Here is a 15,357-nt window from a genome sequence, read left to right on the forward strand (position 1 = left end):
CTCATGGTAATCACCAAGCTGGAACTCAGCAGGAGACGGAAGATATAGCAAGATAGTGCTTGTCAGTAAGAAAGTGCTTGTGAGAGCAGAAGTATTTCTTTCTCCTTTTCCTCCTGGAACTCCAAACTCAGGTAGAGAAGGGAAATGTATCAGTGTGTGAATGCTCTGCTATGGGAAAGGAAACACAGTTCATTCGATCATTCTTGACAGACTGCTGACCTCCAGTGTGGAGGACAAGAGGACATGCCTTTTGGAGAAAAGTATGGCATTGATTTTTCTAAATAAAACAGATATTTTATTTTGCTTTCTGTGCTGAATTGAAACACTAAAACAAACCCCAAATTACTCTCTCCTGTAGAACACACTGAACAAAAAACCATTTCTCTAACTGCAAAATACTGCAGTAGGTTTCAGAGCTCTGCATAGAGATAGATCTATATAGCATAACACGCATACCAGATCTGTTAAGTGACATGAACAATAGTTGGCCCATCTAACGTACTACTGCACAAACTGCACGCAATTGGTGTAGAACAACAACTGTCTACAGCATGGTCACTAAAGTAGATTTAAATGTCCAGAGCGCTATCGCTCAGCTCATCACAAGGAATGCGGCTTTGGCCTGCCAACAATACAATTCTCCTCTTTCACTAGCAAGCACAGTTGCACCAGGAGTTAACCAGCAACACCGCAGTAGTTTTAAAGTTCCAGTTTTTAACATATTTATCTCTGTTTCCCAGAATAAGTAGTCATAAATTAGGTACCATATGTTCAATACTAATAATTCCAGCTATTGGGTTCACCTTTTAAGCTATGATAGTAAAATGACAGTTTTCAAGATTTGTTCCTCAAGTTAAGTCTCTGAAATTTTCTTTAGAAAAAAATTCCTTCAGCTGTCATATAACCAAAGAAATCAAAGATGTCAAAGATGCTTTTAAAGGCAAGCCTCATTCAAGAAAACTGGCCAGCATCCCTTACCTTACTGGTAAGTACTGGCTAACACTGTATTAATTACTACAGTACTCTATAGCATTTTGATCAAGAGTTACACAGAGTAGCCATGTTACTTTGCTCACCAGACCAAAAAAGCCCCAACTGCACCTATATAAACTTACTTTCTTACAAATCCCTGGGTGCAGACATTTTTCTGGTGATTTCCAAGTGTCCTCTTTCCCACTGAGGCACTGTGATTGGCAGTTTGGCGGAACGGCGCAGGTAAGCCTGGATGATGGGAAAGGGCTGGGGTGTTGGGAGAGCAGGCTTTTAGGAGGAGCTGTTACAATGAGCTAGGAGATGGAGCAGCACGGCACAGAGCATTCTGAAAGGTTCAAGAGAGCGAGGCAGTACTGGGGAGCTGTTTGAGGGAGAGAGCTGTACCAAGGGGAGTTGTATGAGGAGGTAAGCAGGTAGTGGGTCAAGTTTGCAGATGCTACTACCACCTCCTACTGCTTGTAACTCAGCACACTCTGTTCTCAAGACTGCAAGTGCAGAACGCTGCCACCTCTAACCACCTAGGCACATCTAGGAATGCCTTACAGAATATACTACTGAAACGGTCAAGACACCCACAAAAATACCTGGTTTCAAATATCCAGCTTCCAGAAGTGAGGCTAAACAAAGGAGAAACATTAAGCAGAATGACCAAAATACAAGGAGACAATAAATCTGTGTAAATGTATGCATCAACTGAATCAAGATGAAAGCTATGTATTTGATGGGAAGAATAAATAATTATGGAAAAAATAAAGCACACATTGTTGGTATATTGAGAAGGTAGCATACAAACAATGCAGAAAAATCAGTTCTGCTTTTTCATACAGGAGAAGCAAGTGAACAGTCATTAACACCCAAATAACTCTGAAGTTTTACATGCGTATTATTATTGACACACATAAGATAACACTAATATATACATGCCTCTCTCTCTCTAAAATATCTTATAATTCACATTACCAAAACACCAAAATGAAACTGAAAGAAGTTCTGTTCACAGACATAAATATCAGATAATAATTCATTAAAAATATTAGCTGACACGTTTTTCTGAAGCGCCCAGTATTAACTATTCCTAAAAATGGGACTTAGCTTTGGTTTGGCACAGACTCTCTCCTGTTCATTTCTTTTCATGAAACCTTTCATGCAATGTATGCCAAATGATGTGATCACCAGCAGTTACAGTCGGAATGTAGAAGAAATTTTCTGATTTCAGAACAGAAGTGATTTACTTCAGGAAAAAGAAAAAAAAAACCAAACCAACTGAGTTTGCAGAAATGCTTCAGTTCAGAATAGGATTTCATTTCCTAATCCATAACAGTATAATATTTCATATTAAATTCTGTATGCAATATCATCTTCTAAAATACACGTCACTTAAATATTTCCATCATGAAAAGGCCAAATGTAGCAAGGTATTTTTAAGGCATGAGGCCCTAGCATCAAGATAAGGCTTGCATTTTAGAAGTTTTCCACTCCCTCCTCCGCTGTGAAACAAACATCTTCCCCACTTTTGGAAAGCAAGAGCAAAATAATGGAGGTGGTTTTGATGCAACATACAGCTGACAGATGTCCTGTGAATGGTTTCTAAGGAAAAATATAACCCAACTACAACGTCAAAAAGAAAAATTTACACTATCAAAACATCCTTCTTTATCGGTAAAGGAAAAAGCAGGTATGAGGACAGATCTCACTCTGGGGACGCTTTTAAACTTTACAAACATAGTGGGTAGGTCAAATTAAGAGGACAAGGATAAAAAAAAGAGATTACAACGTTATGAAAGGAAACTTTTACTAACACTGTCTACCCCAGAACTTTTGTATAGACACATTCATTCCCTAGATAACAAATCCAACACTTTGTATGAGCAACATATAAAATGTTCATCCGTTTCTGCTGTTACGGCCATTTTTGAGACTGCTGTTTTTCTCAAGAGTGCATAACTACCCTGCAGTGGCAAGAATTTTAGAACCCCAAACAGTGAGTTTCCCTCCTGACACTGTAGAGTTTTTGCTACTACATCGCAGTGGTTCTCAATCTTTCAATCACAGCTATAAGCAGTCTGGAACATCTATGCAGAAAACTTCTTACAGCGTTTACTGACTGCACTGGATGGCATTAGGGTAGAGAAAGGGAAGAGATTCTTAACAGGATTCTCCTCTCAAATCACCCATGCAGGAAGGACACTGGTTTCCTGGAGGTAAAAATGTTTTTAACATTTTTTTTTAAATAAACAACAAAACAAGAAATACTCAAGTTTGTAGGGGTTTGGTTGGTTGGTTTTGGGGGGGGGGGGGTGTTTTAAACTAAAACCCAACAAATTAAGGCATAAAGAGAACAGAAACTGTTGAAAAAACAAAGCAATGAATTTGAGTTTATAAAAAAAACCCAAACACCTGAACAACAAGCTGATGTGCTTATTATCATCACAGCAAGTGAACAGAAAGCTAAATGTCAAGCATTACTACAGATATAGGTCAGCAATTTCTATTGTTAATGCCATTCAGCAGGTACCCATGGCAGGAGGTAAAGTCACCTAATCACAATTTCAGTTGCTTAAAACAAGTCAAACTGTTTCATTCTTTTGCTACTTTGCCACCGAATAAAACTAGAATTAATTTTAACCAAAGGAGGGGAGAAAAAAAAAAAAAGAGAGAGAGAGAAGGAAAGAGAGGAGAAAAAAAAAAAAAGAAATCACTTACCATTGTGATGAGAACTCTATATTTATCCAGCATTGCCTGGTTGTCATGGCACCCTGCCAGCAACTGCCAAACCTCTGCCCTTAGTGCTTCTGGAACACCACTTTTCACCAGGGTAGATAATCCGTTTGGTCTCACAACAAGATTATTGTGCCTGAGAAACAGACAATCATTTGCTTATTATACTTCAACTAGAAGAGTAGAAATTAAGACTTAAAAAATATATAAAAAGTTGTTCAACTTTCCAATGTTATTCTGAAAAGTAGAGTTAGGAACTAGCAACTTAAACTCCTCTTCCACTGGTTACGTTAATCAGTATTTGTCAGATGAAAAGCCAAAATTTTGCAAGGATTTACAATAAGAACCAGTGGCAAAAATGTAGCGATATCCAAATTCTCTAGGTTTGGAGAAATTAATGAAAATTAGAACAATAAACAATTGCAGACACATTGAACTTAACTGGCTAACGAAGAACAATTTTAATCGAAAAACTATGCCATCTGTGCAGACATTTCAATTTAAATATTTGTTCAACATGTATGTTTAGCTTAGGTTAAGAAAAGGAAATTAAAAATAACCTAAGCTGTATAGAGAAATAAATTTTGGAAAACAAATAAAAAGCCAGTTTTAAGAGTACCAACATGAAGACTGACGTTCTGGTTTTCCACTTAATGCCAAGAGGACGCTTCAAGTCCCACAACACAGCAACACTTGCACCTACCTCAGTAAAATCCCACCATTCCAAATAAATCTGCATATTAGTTTGAGGTAGCGTTTTACTCTGTACATACTGCAAGAAATGTAGGAAGACAATTGCAGGATGACTTTTTTTATTTTCCAACGCTGCATAATTAATCCTGCAGAAGTTGGTACATAGAGCTATGTGAAAGCTGTATTCAGGCAGGTTGAATACTAAAGAAGTGTTTTTCAAACCCCAGCCGCTCACTGAGCCCATACATTTAGGATAAAATCACTGCACGTGCACAATATTGCAAAGCTTTCAGTCACAGATGTTTAAAAATCCTTTGTGAGATAATAGTGTTTACTGATCTAGATTAAACCTCGCTTTGACTTATTATGGCAATTTTCAGAGCAATGCAGCAGGAAGACTGTGTGAATTGACTCTTTATTCTTTCTAATGTAGGAAGTGCTTTGCTCTGTTGTTGTTTTGACCATTGCTATGTTTTTTCAACTCTACTGGTAAAAGAATAGCGAGTGGCAGATTAGCCAAATGCTAGCAAGCTGCGATTAAATTAAATAACCTGCAATTTGACCCTTGATTTTACATAAATGTTTAGAGAACTCATTCTTTGAAACAGGTCATTAAGATGTGAACAGTTTACCGCTACTGTTTAAATTTAAAAGGTACTCTAAATAAATGTCTTTTTCCTATACACGGAGGATGATATCCCCATTTTTCCAAATGACTTGAGAATTAAAAAAAACAGAGTGTGCATTTTTTTTAATGCCCTTACTCTTTTAACTACAACAATTATTTTAAATGTATAGTGCAACAAAAGTAATTTCAAACTTTATCATTCAGTTAGCCAAATTAAAACCCAACTAGTCCCTTCTCCTTTTTCAATCCATTTTGCAGCAAGTCACATTAGACTAATGGTCTTGTGATGGGAAAATCTAGGCATTAAAAACAATATCCACCAAAATATTAAACGGACTAGATGCTCTAAGTGGTTACAGAATTATGAAATGCACATTCAGGAATAAATCAATAAAATACACCAGAAACTTAACACTCAAATTGTGTGAAAAGGAAGCATTCCTAGCACACTTCAAATCAGGTTAGTTTGGTTATTACATGGATTTGGTCATACGTATTATATAGGAAACCCAGAAGGCCTTCTCTGAGGACTCGACAAGCAGATAAAATAAAATGAGCAGTTAAAAAAGGTGCATTCCCGTATAAACATAACAGGGAATTTTTCAGCAACACCACAAAAACAATACAAATAGTTTATGGCAACAACTAACAGAGATGCATGTTCCATGCTGTTATACCACCCTTTCTACTAAACATTCATAACTGAGAATTAAGCGTGCTGTAGTACACCAAATTTTACTGGATTTGTCATGTATTTAGAAAGTTTTAGGCTAGAGGTAATACTTTAGCCACATTAGTCCATACAGTAAAGCGTAACTTAGTAACTTTAACAGACAATTCCTTAGTTTCTGAAGGTCTGTTTGGGAAACAGCTTGATCATCATTAATAATCCTTGCTCTGTATTCTATAGTACGAACAAATGATGTATTTCCCTCCTTTGTGTAGCAGCCCAGGCACCTTACATTCCTAGACACTTTCTGACACCTGCTTGGCCAGACTATAACAAAAACAAGCATAAAATAAAAGCTTGTCTTATTCTGGTCTCATCCTTTAGCACATGGGGAAAAAATGGGTCATTCATGGATGCTGACATCTTTAATTTGTTACAAAGTGCTGTAATCCACCTGCGCAAAATTCAAAGACATAATTTTAAAACATCAAAGAGCAAGGATACAGAACAGCAATGCATAGACTATGCTCCAACTTGACAAACAACTGTTTCTGATCAAAGACTGCTATTGACCATTACTACTTTTTTAAAAAAAAACCACCAACAACAACAAAAACAACACATCAGGAATAGTTAAGTACTAAGCTAAACTAGCTCAGCTTGCAAGAACAACTTTAATGCTGAGGATGCAGGAAATAGTTAAAATAAATTAAAAGATATTCCATTACTTTCCAACTATTTATTGATATTTTTTGGTAAATTATCTTATTCCTGTTTATATGCTTGAAGGACCAATGTTTCTGCTGAGTCAGTTCGTAAGGTTACAGTGACATTTTAATGAAATGACAAGAAGCAATTAAAATGCAAGAAATTTTTCATCTAAGAGACACCAGCAGACCAGCTCTCCAAGTGGAAATGTTAATTTTTATTTATTTACTTTTTTTTTTACAAGTGCACAGATATTCCACTAGCATATGCTGCAGTTTTCAACACACTAGAAGATTTTATTTCAATCTATTTTTAGTTTTCAAATTGTTAACATTTTTCATCTGTTACTCTTTCCAAGCTTTGTTCTTAAAAGGGAACTTAACACTGTTCAAGAATTCAAGTATTTTATACACTTGAATTTATCTAAAGGGTAATAGTGCTTGAGACACTCCTAAAGATGATGTTTCCTACTGCTAGTCTTCAAGCAATGTGATCTCCCATTTCTCATCCCATTTTAACTCATTTTAACAAAGGTGTTTTAACTACTAAATGATCCTCCCAGTTAAGTGTGTAAGTAATGTGAGGACTAAACAAAAATAGTTTACTCCAAAAGTTTTAAATGTTTTGTCTCATTGAATAGCATACTTGAGTAACTTGAAGAAATAGTTGGTTCTGTGAAATGTGAGAGAATGAGCTGTAGGCAGTTCTGTACTTCAGTATGCTTATCCCTAGAGTCCAGATTCTTGTCAAGAGCAAAAGTTAAAACTAAAAGAATCAACTGACAGGTAATTTTAAAAAAATAAATAAAATTAAAAAGTAGCATCTTCCAAAGTAAAAGCAATGCAGGTTGAAACAAACCTGCCACACAGTTCTTTAAGGACTCAGGATGGCTTTCCTCTTTGGGGTGCCAGACTTAAAACTGCAATCTATAAACTCTCTCTTGGGATTTCCTTTAGAACAGGCTTTGGAAAGTTCTAACTAGCCCCAGAGGAGATCTGTTTACAGACTTTTCAGGTGAGGAAAGCACACCTCGTCTATAGGGATCAACTGGCTTCCACACTTTTCCTCAGTATTTTCTAAATCATTCAGAGAGTCCACAGCCAGAATATTTGCACATTCATTCCATTAAATATTTGCGCTTCCCCAAAAAGATCTTTCATTAAGGCCAGAAACTTGGATGACAAAATAGTTGAGCAGGAGAGAAGTGTTCCAGAGGGAAGGGTTCTGGTTCAGCTCAATAAAACCCTGCGATGTCTCATTTAGGTAACCTTTGCATGAGATCTCCATCAAAGATAAGGTCAGCAGCAAGAGGCTGTGTTTTTCCAAAGCTACAAAGCGGGCAAGGGGGGAATTGCCCAAATAAATCCTTAAAATGTTTTCCAGGACTCTTTTTGGTGATGGGAAAAGGAAACTCTGCCAATTCCAGATTAAGGGCCTGCGATTATTTTTGTCTCAGGCAGCAGGAGCTATTACTTACAAAGGGAAAACCAAGTAAGTGGTTCTGGCATTTGCTAATAGTGTAAGGTCTCTCAGAGGTAGCAAATTCACAGACTTATTTCCTCTCTTGACAAAGTATATGCTGCTACTGAAGCAGTTAGTTAAACCACAGAAATAACACTGTTGAGAACATACTCTAGGCTTACAAATAGTTTTCATTTTACTCTCCAACAGGAACAGTTTCAGAGAGGATCACAGTCTTTCTAGAATTCCTTTTCGAGTGCTTATATATAGCACACACACACACAAAAAAAAACCCACCACAAAGGAAAAAAGTGCTTCTAAACAAATCAATCAAATGTATATCAGCTAGCACAAATGGCTGAGACAGGACAGACTGGAGCTGCTCTGTCTTTTCTATCTTAGCACCAAGTTTCATGAGAGCTGAACATCCAGCCCCAAGGAACACAGGTGCCCACAAAGTTCTGCATTTGAAGACTCACACCTGTGGGGTGAGCATACATGTATTCTCAAACTCTGAATGCAACAAGGCTTTTGCAGATGCCGTGGGAGAGATTTGTGAAGTAACTGTGAGTTAAAATAAAAGGATTTACCAGTCCATTTTAAACTAGGTTTAAAAAAAAAAACCAAACCCACACTTCAGTGTGTTTTGTATTTTAGTTTTTAAACTGTGTAAGCTGAAGAATTTCAAACCTCTTGCACAAGAGCATACAGTCTCACAAAACAAAGAAAAGGTTAACACTTAAAATCTAAATTTAAGAAATGAAGCATTACCATCTCCCCAGTAATTCTCCCCAGGAATACAAAATCTTCTCAGGACAATCCTTTGACACATCACCAGTGCCACTGGAGAGTTCATTATCACTCTCTGCAAAAAAGAAAAAAAAAAGAAAAAAAAAGACAAAACAAGAAAACAAAAGCATGCACAGGTTTACCAAAGAGAACAGACATTAAAAGATGTGTACATATAGGTCTCAGACAAATTCTTCTTACATATCAGATTTAAAACCACAAACAGACATAGAAAACATTAGTGGAACCGTAAAGAATGTTTAGCAGACTTGACAAAACAAGTGTATTAATAAAGTTACCATAAAGTCTAAGAGAACAAGACTAGGGAATAATTCACAGCGCTGTTACAGGAAAAAGGGCTGGGATCTAGAAAAGCATTATGTGAGAAAAAATTCAAGGCTCCTAACTGTCCAGTTAATGAAATTTCACAATGCAGTATTATCTAAAAGTCACACCCACTCCAGACTTCACACAAAGACAACTGTCTTTTAAAGCATAGTAGATAACGCTGCTTCATTACACTGCATCCCTTAGGAGCCATTCTGCTCTCATGCGGTACTCTGATCTCAAGAAGTCTACACAGAGCCACAAAATAATTTATTTTTTTTACTGAAATAAGTTCACGGAAGACCAGCAAAAACAACACTGTGACATTGAAGGTCATATTGCATGGAACAGAAAAGAATGCTTCAAATGGAAAAAAAAAACCAACCTCCTGAGTGTTAAGAATAAAACACTTATGGAGAGATATATGTCATTATATGACTAATACACGAAACTAGAAGGGATAATGCGAGCCTGGGATACTGGGCTCACACAACCATCCAACCCAAGTAACTGTCCAATTTCCACGTGTCTCACGGGGCTATGCAGCTGTCCACAGTAAGCTGAACAGTCTAACTCTAGAGCAGCTCCTCATGGGAACATGGTTTTGCAGTTCTTTGGACTTTTTCCCCGTTTCATCTGAATAAAGTACTGCTTAAAATTAAACATGAATACAATTTCAACAACAAACATTGACAGGGCTCAAATTCTCAGCACCTTTACTATGAAACACAACCTAAAAAGAGACACCGCAACAACCTCATTATCCTCAGAGGCCTCCGAAGCTATGGACAGCTTAGATGTTAGAGGGTCTCTGAGGTTGCTCTTTCCTGTGAGCCAAGCTGTCTCAAGAGGCTAAAATAAAACAAAAAAGGAGGACTACACCTCCCAAAGTCCCTTAGATACTCTCTTCAACGCAGCTTGGTCCCATCTGGTTGCTGACTTAATATCTTTAATTCGGCAGATACATTAAACACTTCACATCCAACTTTATGTAGACAACGGTAGTGGTTCAGGTAGAGGAGGATCTTCAATACGTCAACACAATTACCCTCTTAAGGCTTCATCCTTGTCATTCTCACCCCAATTACACATTTCTAATTTATACTTCTAGCAGTTGCCAAATACAAGTCATTAGTAAAAATATCGTCAGTGCTTGAATTTGACCACGAACCAGGAGGACAAAGACAGCATATACTGTATTTCAAAGACAATTAACTGGAAAAATGTTGTCCTGAGAGAAGAGAGAAGCAGATCAAAAATCAATTTGTATTTCAAATTGAATATTAGATTAGTGAAACCTTTCAGCTTGGAACCAGTTTGTACAGCTTTACAGGCCCCAAAATAAAAGATCAACCTGGATTTAAATACTTTCCCCTTAGAATTTAAAAAAAAAAAAAAACAAACCACCAAACCAATCAACTTATCATAAACCTACAGGAAACTTGACTTTAAGGTTTCCCAATCTTTTGCATACATTCGCTAGTTCTAGAAATGGAAATAGGAAGATCTAAAAACCCCAAATTTATCATTTTAACTAAAATTTGGTATCACTTTAAAAGGTTTCCCACTAACGAAAGGAACCCAGTAAGTTCCAGTGGGAGAAATGTATTTGGAGACTCATCTTTCCTTTCTTTCTAAAATTCCCCAAAATATTGGAAAGGCAAATCTCATTTACCACCCAGGCCTAGTAATAACTAAAAAAAACCCCTAAGTTAAAAAACTAAATGCATCGCAGTTTTTAAATTCTCTCCTCTCCTGATTTGCATAACTGACTCAAAGAGATCAATTATAAATGCGATAAATTATAAATGCAGCCCTTCTACTTCCTCTGGAAACAAGGGGGAAAAAAATTGAGGAAACCCTCTCTAGATTGAGTACATTGGCCATTCAGAGACAGAAGGTACATATTAATGTTAATGCTACATATTAAGAACCTTGAGAAACCTGGCTCATACCAGAAATCTATCATAAGCCACCATTTCAGAAAGGTTTCCAACATTCGAGGTAAAGCAAGACAAGTGCTTTACGCAACATTCTGAAAGGAGAGATTTGAATTACTTTGGAGAGACTAAAGAGTTACAGTGCATGCCTACAAGAGCTACTGGTAAAAATATACACAAACAAATCTTGAGTCTGAAACAAAATCTGATAAAGATGAATAAAACAAATTACCAATCAGACCAAAACATTTAAAAATTAAGCTACTTTGAGAAACAACGCACACTAGCTGTTATCTGATCCAAACCTCAGCCTGCCAAGGAATACTAACATCAGACAAAATAGAAACAAACCCCTTCTTTTCTCACTACACTGGTATTCTGCGCAAAATTCTTCGAAGTTCTTAAGGAGATCAGTGTTACATAGCATATGTATTCCAGCTAGATATATCACAAAGCTACAGTGCTTCAGCCCTGAAAATTCTTTCATCTGGAAGGCTTAACAGTATTTGGAATGTATTATTCAGTTATATGTCAGAAAATCACAGGCCTTAATTAGAAATGCCATATGTTCCTTTTCAAAAGACACTAACGTCAAACTTCAAAATAGAACAGGGCAAAAGAGGGAGAATAAACAGCTTTAAAAATCTCTACTTTGCTTCCACTCTAAAGACTATTTACATATTCTAACCTGTGTAAGCACTTAGGTATAAATTAAGGAGGAAAAAAAAAAAAAAGAGAGGCATAGGAGGGATATTTAAATGTAGATGCTCTTCTCTGAGGTGTACTTTTATATACATTGTTTTCTACATCCTATAGCATCTATAAGCCAGCAGTACTGGCCAGAGCATGATTTTATCCACCCTTATTCTGCAAATGCCTTCCTCTAAACATACTGTGTCCTTCTCTCTTCCTCCTGTATTTGCCCTGAGCTCTCAGAGCCTATCCACTGGACAATAAAACTTATTCCTCATCAGAATGGGAGGAGGATGGGAGATATCTGAAGGGAGCAAACCTTCGGGGGGGGCGGGGGGGGAAGGGGGCTGTGTTGTAAACGTGTGTACATACAAATAGTCTTTAAGAATGTTTACAGATAACAGTAAGCCCCTCGGGTTTTTTTGTTTGTTTGTTTTGAATTGCAATGTGATTCACAAAACTCACAAAAACTTCATTTGTGGATGCCTCACGAACCAATTCCCTAAATTCAGAGCCTCTGTTTAAAGCAAGCCTGAAGCATTGCACTCCCACAGCAAGCATTGCTCTGCATGGCATCAGCATAGAATCACAGAATACTTTGGGCTGGAAGAGACCTCTGGAGATCATCTAGTCCAACCTCCTACTCCAAGCAGCTCTAGTTAGATCAGGTCACTCGGGGACCTGAGTGGGAGGGTAGTCTTGAACACCAAGAAAAGAGACTGTAGAATCTCTCTGGACAACCTGTTCCAGTACTTGATCATGCTCGCAGTTTAAAAACAAACAAACTCACCAAAAACATCCTTTTATCTAACCAGAATTTCCCAGGTTCCAACTTGTACCCGGTGCCTGTGGCCTCTCAGCCTGTTATTGTGCACCTCTGAGAAGAGTCTGGCTCCACCTTCTCCAAGTCCTCTGATGTAGTAGTTGTAGACAGCCATAAGATCTTCCTCTGCGCATTTTCTTTTCCAATCTGAACCAAACCCTTAACCCCTCATTGTAGGTCATGTGCTCTTGCCGCCTGACCAGCTTGGTAGCCTCCACTGGACTTGCCCCCACGTGGCAACATGTCTTGTACCAGGGAGCCCAAAACAGGACACAGCGCTCTGAACGCGGTCTCACAGGTGCTGAATTGCAGGGATGGAGGTTCCTGCCAGTGCATTTCTCCAGCCTGTCCAGGTCTCTGTGAGTAGGAGCCCTGCCCTCCAGCATTATCGACTGCTGCCCCAATTTGCTGCTGTCTACAAACCTGCTGAGGGTGCACTCGGTCCCATCACGCAGGTGGTTAATAAAGACGTTTAACAGCACTGATCCCAATGCTGATCCCTGAAAGATACCACTACTTGCTTGCTGCCAGCTGGACTTTGATCCATTGATTGATTCTTTCATCCCAGCAGTCGAGCAAACCTTCCAACCACATTATTTTTCACTTATCCAGTCCCTATCTCATTGATTTAACGATAAGGAGACTGTGGGACATGGTGTTGGAGTCCCTCCTAAAATCAAGGTATATACCATCCGCAGCCTGCCCCTTGTACACAGCGCTGGTCACCTTGTGACAGAAAGTAACGAGGTTGGTCACAATGATTTGCCCTTCATAAATCTTTGCTGGCTGTCCCCAATGACCTTGTTTGTCCCACACATGTTTAGAAACTACTTTGGGGAGTATTTGCTCCATTTGGGTCTTCATTTGCTATTTGCCTGAGATAAACATGGAAGCCTGTACAGATATCACTTGGGATCTCTGGATGATAGATTTTGCATATAGTCTGTTTTGTTAGTACACCTATAGACAAACATGAACACGTGTAAAAAGTGGTCTCTCTCAAAAATCTGTAGGGACGTTCAAGAACAAACTAAAAAAGAATTAATCTAACTGAAAAGAAGATTGGCAGCCTATTGAATATATATAATTTTGTGCCTACTGCATTTAGAAACATTCATTACATAAATTATTCATTATATGAGCAGACTATTCCAAATAGGGCACAAAGAATTGTATTTTAAGTGGCCCAGCACTAACATTTATTATGTAGCAACACCCTATTGACTAGACTCATTATAACATCCCCCTGCTTTGAAAAACAGACTCCCAACTTTCAGAAGAATGACTGTTGGTATGAAAGACCTTAGCACTTTAGTAGCACCTTTAGCAAAAGAAACCATGGCTCATTATTCTTGTTAACCCATAATTTTGAAAACGCTTTCCAAAGTGACCCATCTTTCACGTAGCAGAGGGACCTCTTTGGATTTAGTCTGATCCAGAATAGCCCGAAAGGCTGTTTTTAGCAGAAAACAAATAAAACCTCCAGAATTACAAAAATTACCTTTGATATGAAATGACAATAAGGTTCTTTTGGGTTGGGGAGCACGCGTTTGGGTTTTGTGTTTGGTTGGTTTTTATAATAAAGAATTCATAACTGATGGAGTACGACAGAAGACCACCCTATGCAGTAAAATGGCCGTATGTATTTGAAGCATCGTAAAACCATGAGAGGCTTTGACTATCTCCCAAGACAGCAACTGACTGATTAAGATGAGCCTCATCAGACAGCTCCACTAGGTTATCCAAGATCTTACCTTCTGAACTTGACTGAAGAGAACACAGATCTTGATCATACAGCCCTTGCAGGTATTTGTCTAGACTAACCTTACTAACCTCCAGTTAGTTACCTCCCCAAGCAGTTCATTCCAAGCACTTCATTACTCTTACTCTTGGACGATATCTCTCAGTTCAAACCTAATTCTTTTAACCTGCAATTTAGGCCCATTACTTTTTTCTCCTAGTCAACATGGGACACAATTTTAGCCCAAGTCACTTCAAAAAAAAAAAAAATCTTTGTCTTTATTCTTTCATCTCTAAAAACCTCTGCTTCTTTCCTCAAAGGACACATTCTCCACTCATTTTGGATTTTTTCCTCCTGCTGGTCTGTATTTTTTTTCTTGAAGAGCAGTGCTCAAACAAAATACTGAGGCATCAAGTGTTCAAAACAGGAGAATTACACGCACAGTAACTCTTTATTATAAGTAAATATCCCACAGAAAAAAACCCATATACACATAGATGCAAAATCTTGGCCTCTTCTTCCCCCTCATTTATTTTGATAGCACAAAGCTTTTGAGCCCACAAATACAGAACACGGAGCACCCTTAGAGGATAACTCCAGTATCCACAGCAGCGCTGACAAGTTGTGCAAAATCTGTAACAAAAGGCTGTGAGAAACCAAGTCAGACACAAGTCGGATAGCACAGATGTTCCCCTCGCTGATCAGGTACTTAACAGACTCTTTCAAACAAAAATAATCAACTAAGTTCATTGGTATTTTCCATGTTTGGTTTGAGGAAATAAATTCCACTTAAGAACTCTTACTCATGTCAACAAAAATTGAGGTATTAAATATGCTTGAGTGGTTTTAATCTTGCTGGTTTTACAGTAAAAGAGGGTGGGGTTTTGTTTTGGGGTGGGTTGGATTTTTTTGAATGGGCCTTTTTTGCATCTTTAAAAATTTTCCTTTAAATGATACTCCACTCACCCACATTTAACACCAATTATATAGCCGCAGAGCTACTTTTCCAATAGATCCAGTTCTCCTTAAAGAAATTTAGTAGATCACCTGAAATAGGACAATACTTTAGAAGTCAAACTCATTTGTCAGTTAACAAAGGCAAATAAGGCAGAAAACTATATTGCTGGTACAGAGAGTTCAAGCATAAAAGTAAATAAGTGAAGTACATCCTAA

At 37.8% G+C, this 15,357-nt stretch overlaps 1 protein-coding gene across 13 annotated transcripts in view; it reads right to left on the reverse strand.

Annotated features, from left to right (window-relative positions):
• The window catches only part of RABGAP1L (RAB GTPase activating protein 1 like), a 246,713-nt gene that overhangs the window by 180,592 nt on the left and 50,764 nt on the right, over nt 1-15,357 (reverse strand). For all 13 annotated transcript variants that reach the window (XM_075760482.1, XM_075760477.1, XM_075760475.1 and 10 more), the window contains 2 exons: nt 8,643-8,736; nt 3,697-3,847 (listed from right to left, as the gene is read on the reverse strand). In XM_075760482.1, the coding sequence (XP_075616597.1) occupies nt 3,697-3,847; nt 8,643-8,736 (245 nt within the window). The remainder of the gene's footprint in view (nt 1-3,696; nt 3,848-8,642; nt 8,737-15,357) is intronic.

The sequence above is a fragment of the Balearica regulorum genome, chromosome 8 (assembly GCF_011004875.1).
Source record: "Balearica regulorum gibbericeps isolate bBalReg1 chromosome 8, bBalReg1.pri, whole genome shotgun sequence".
Classification (NCBI taxonomy): Eukaryota; Metazoa; Chordata; class Aves; order Gruiformes; family Gruidae; genus Balearica; species Balearica regulorum.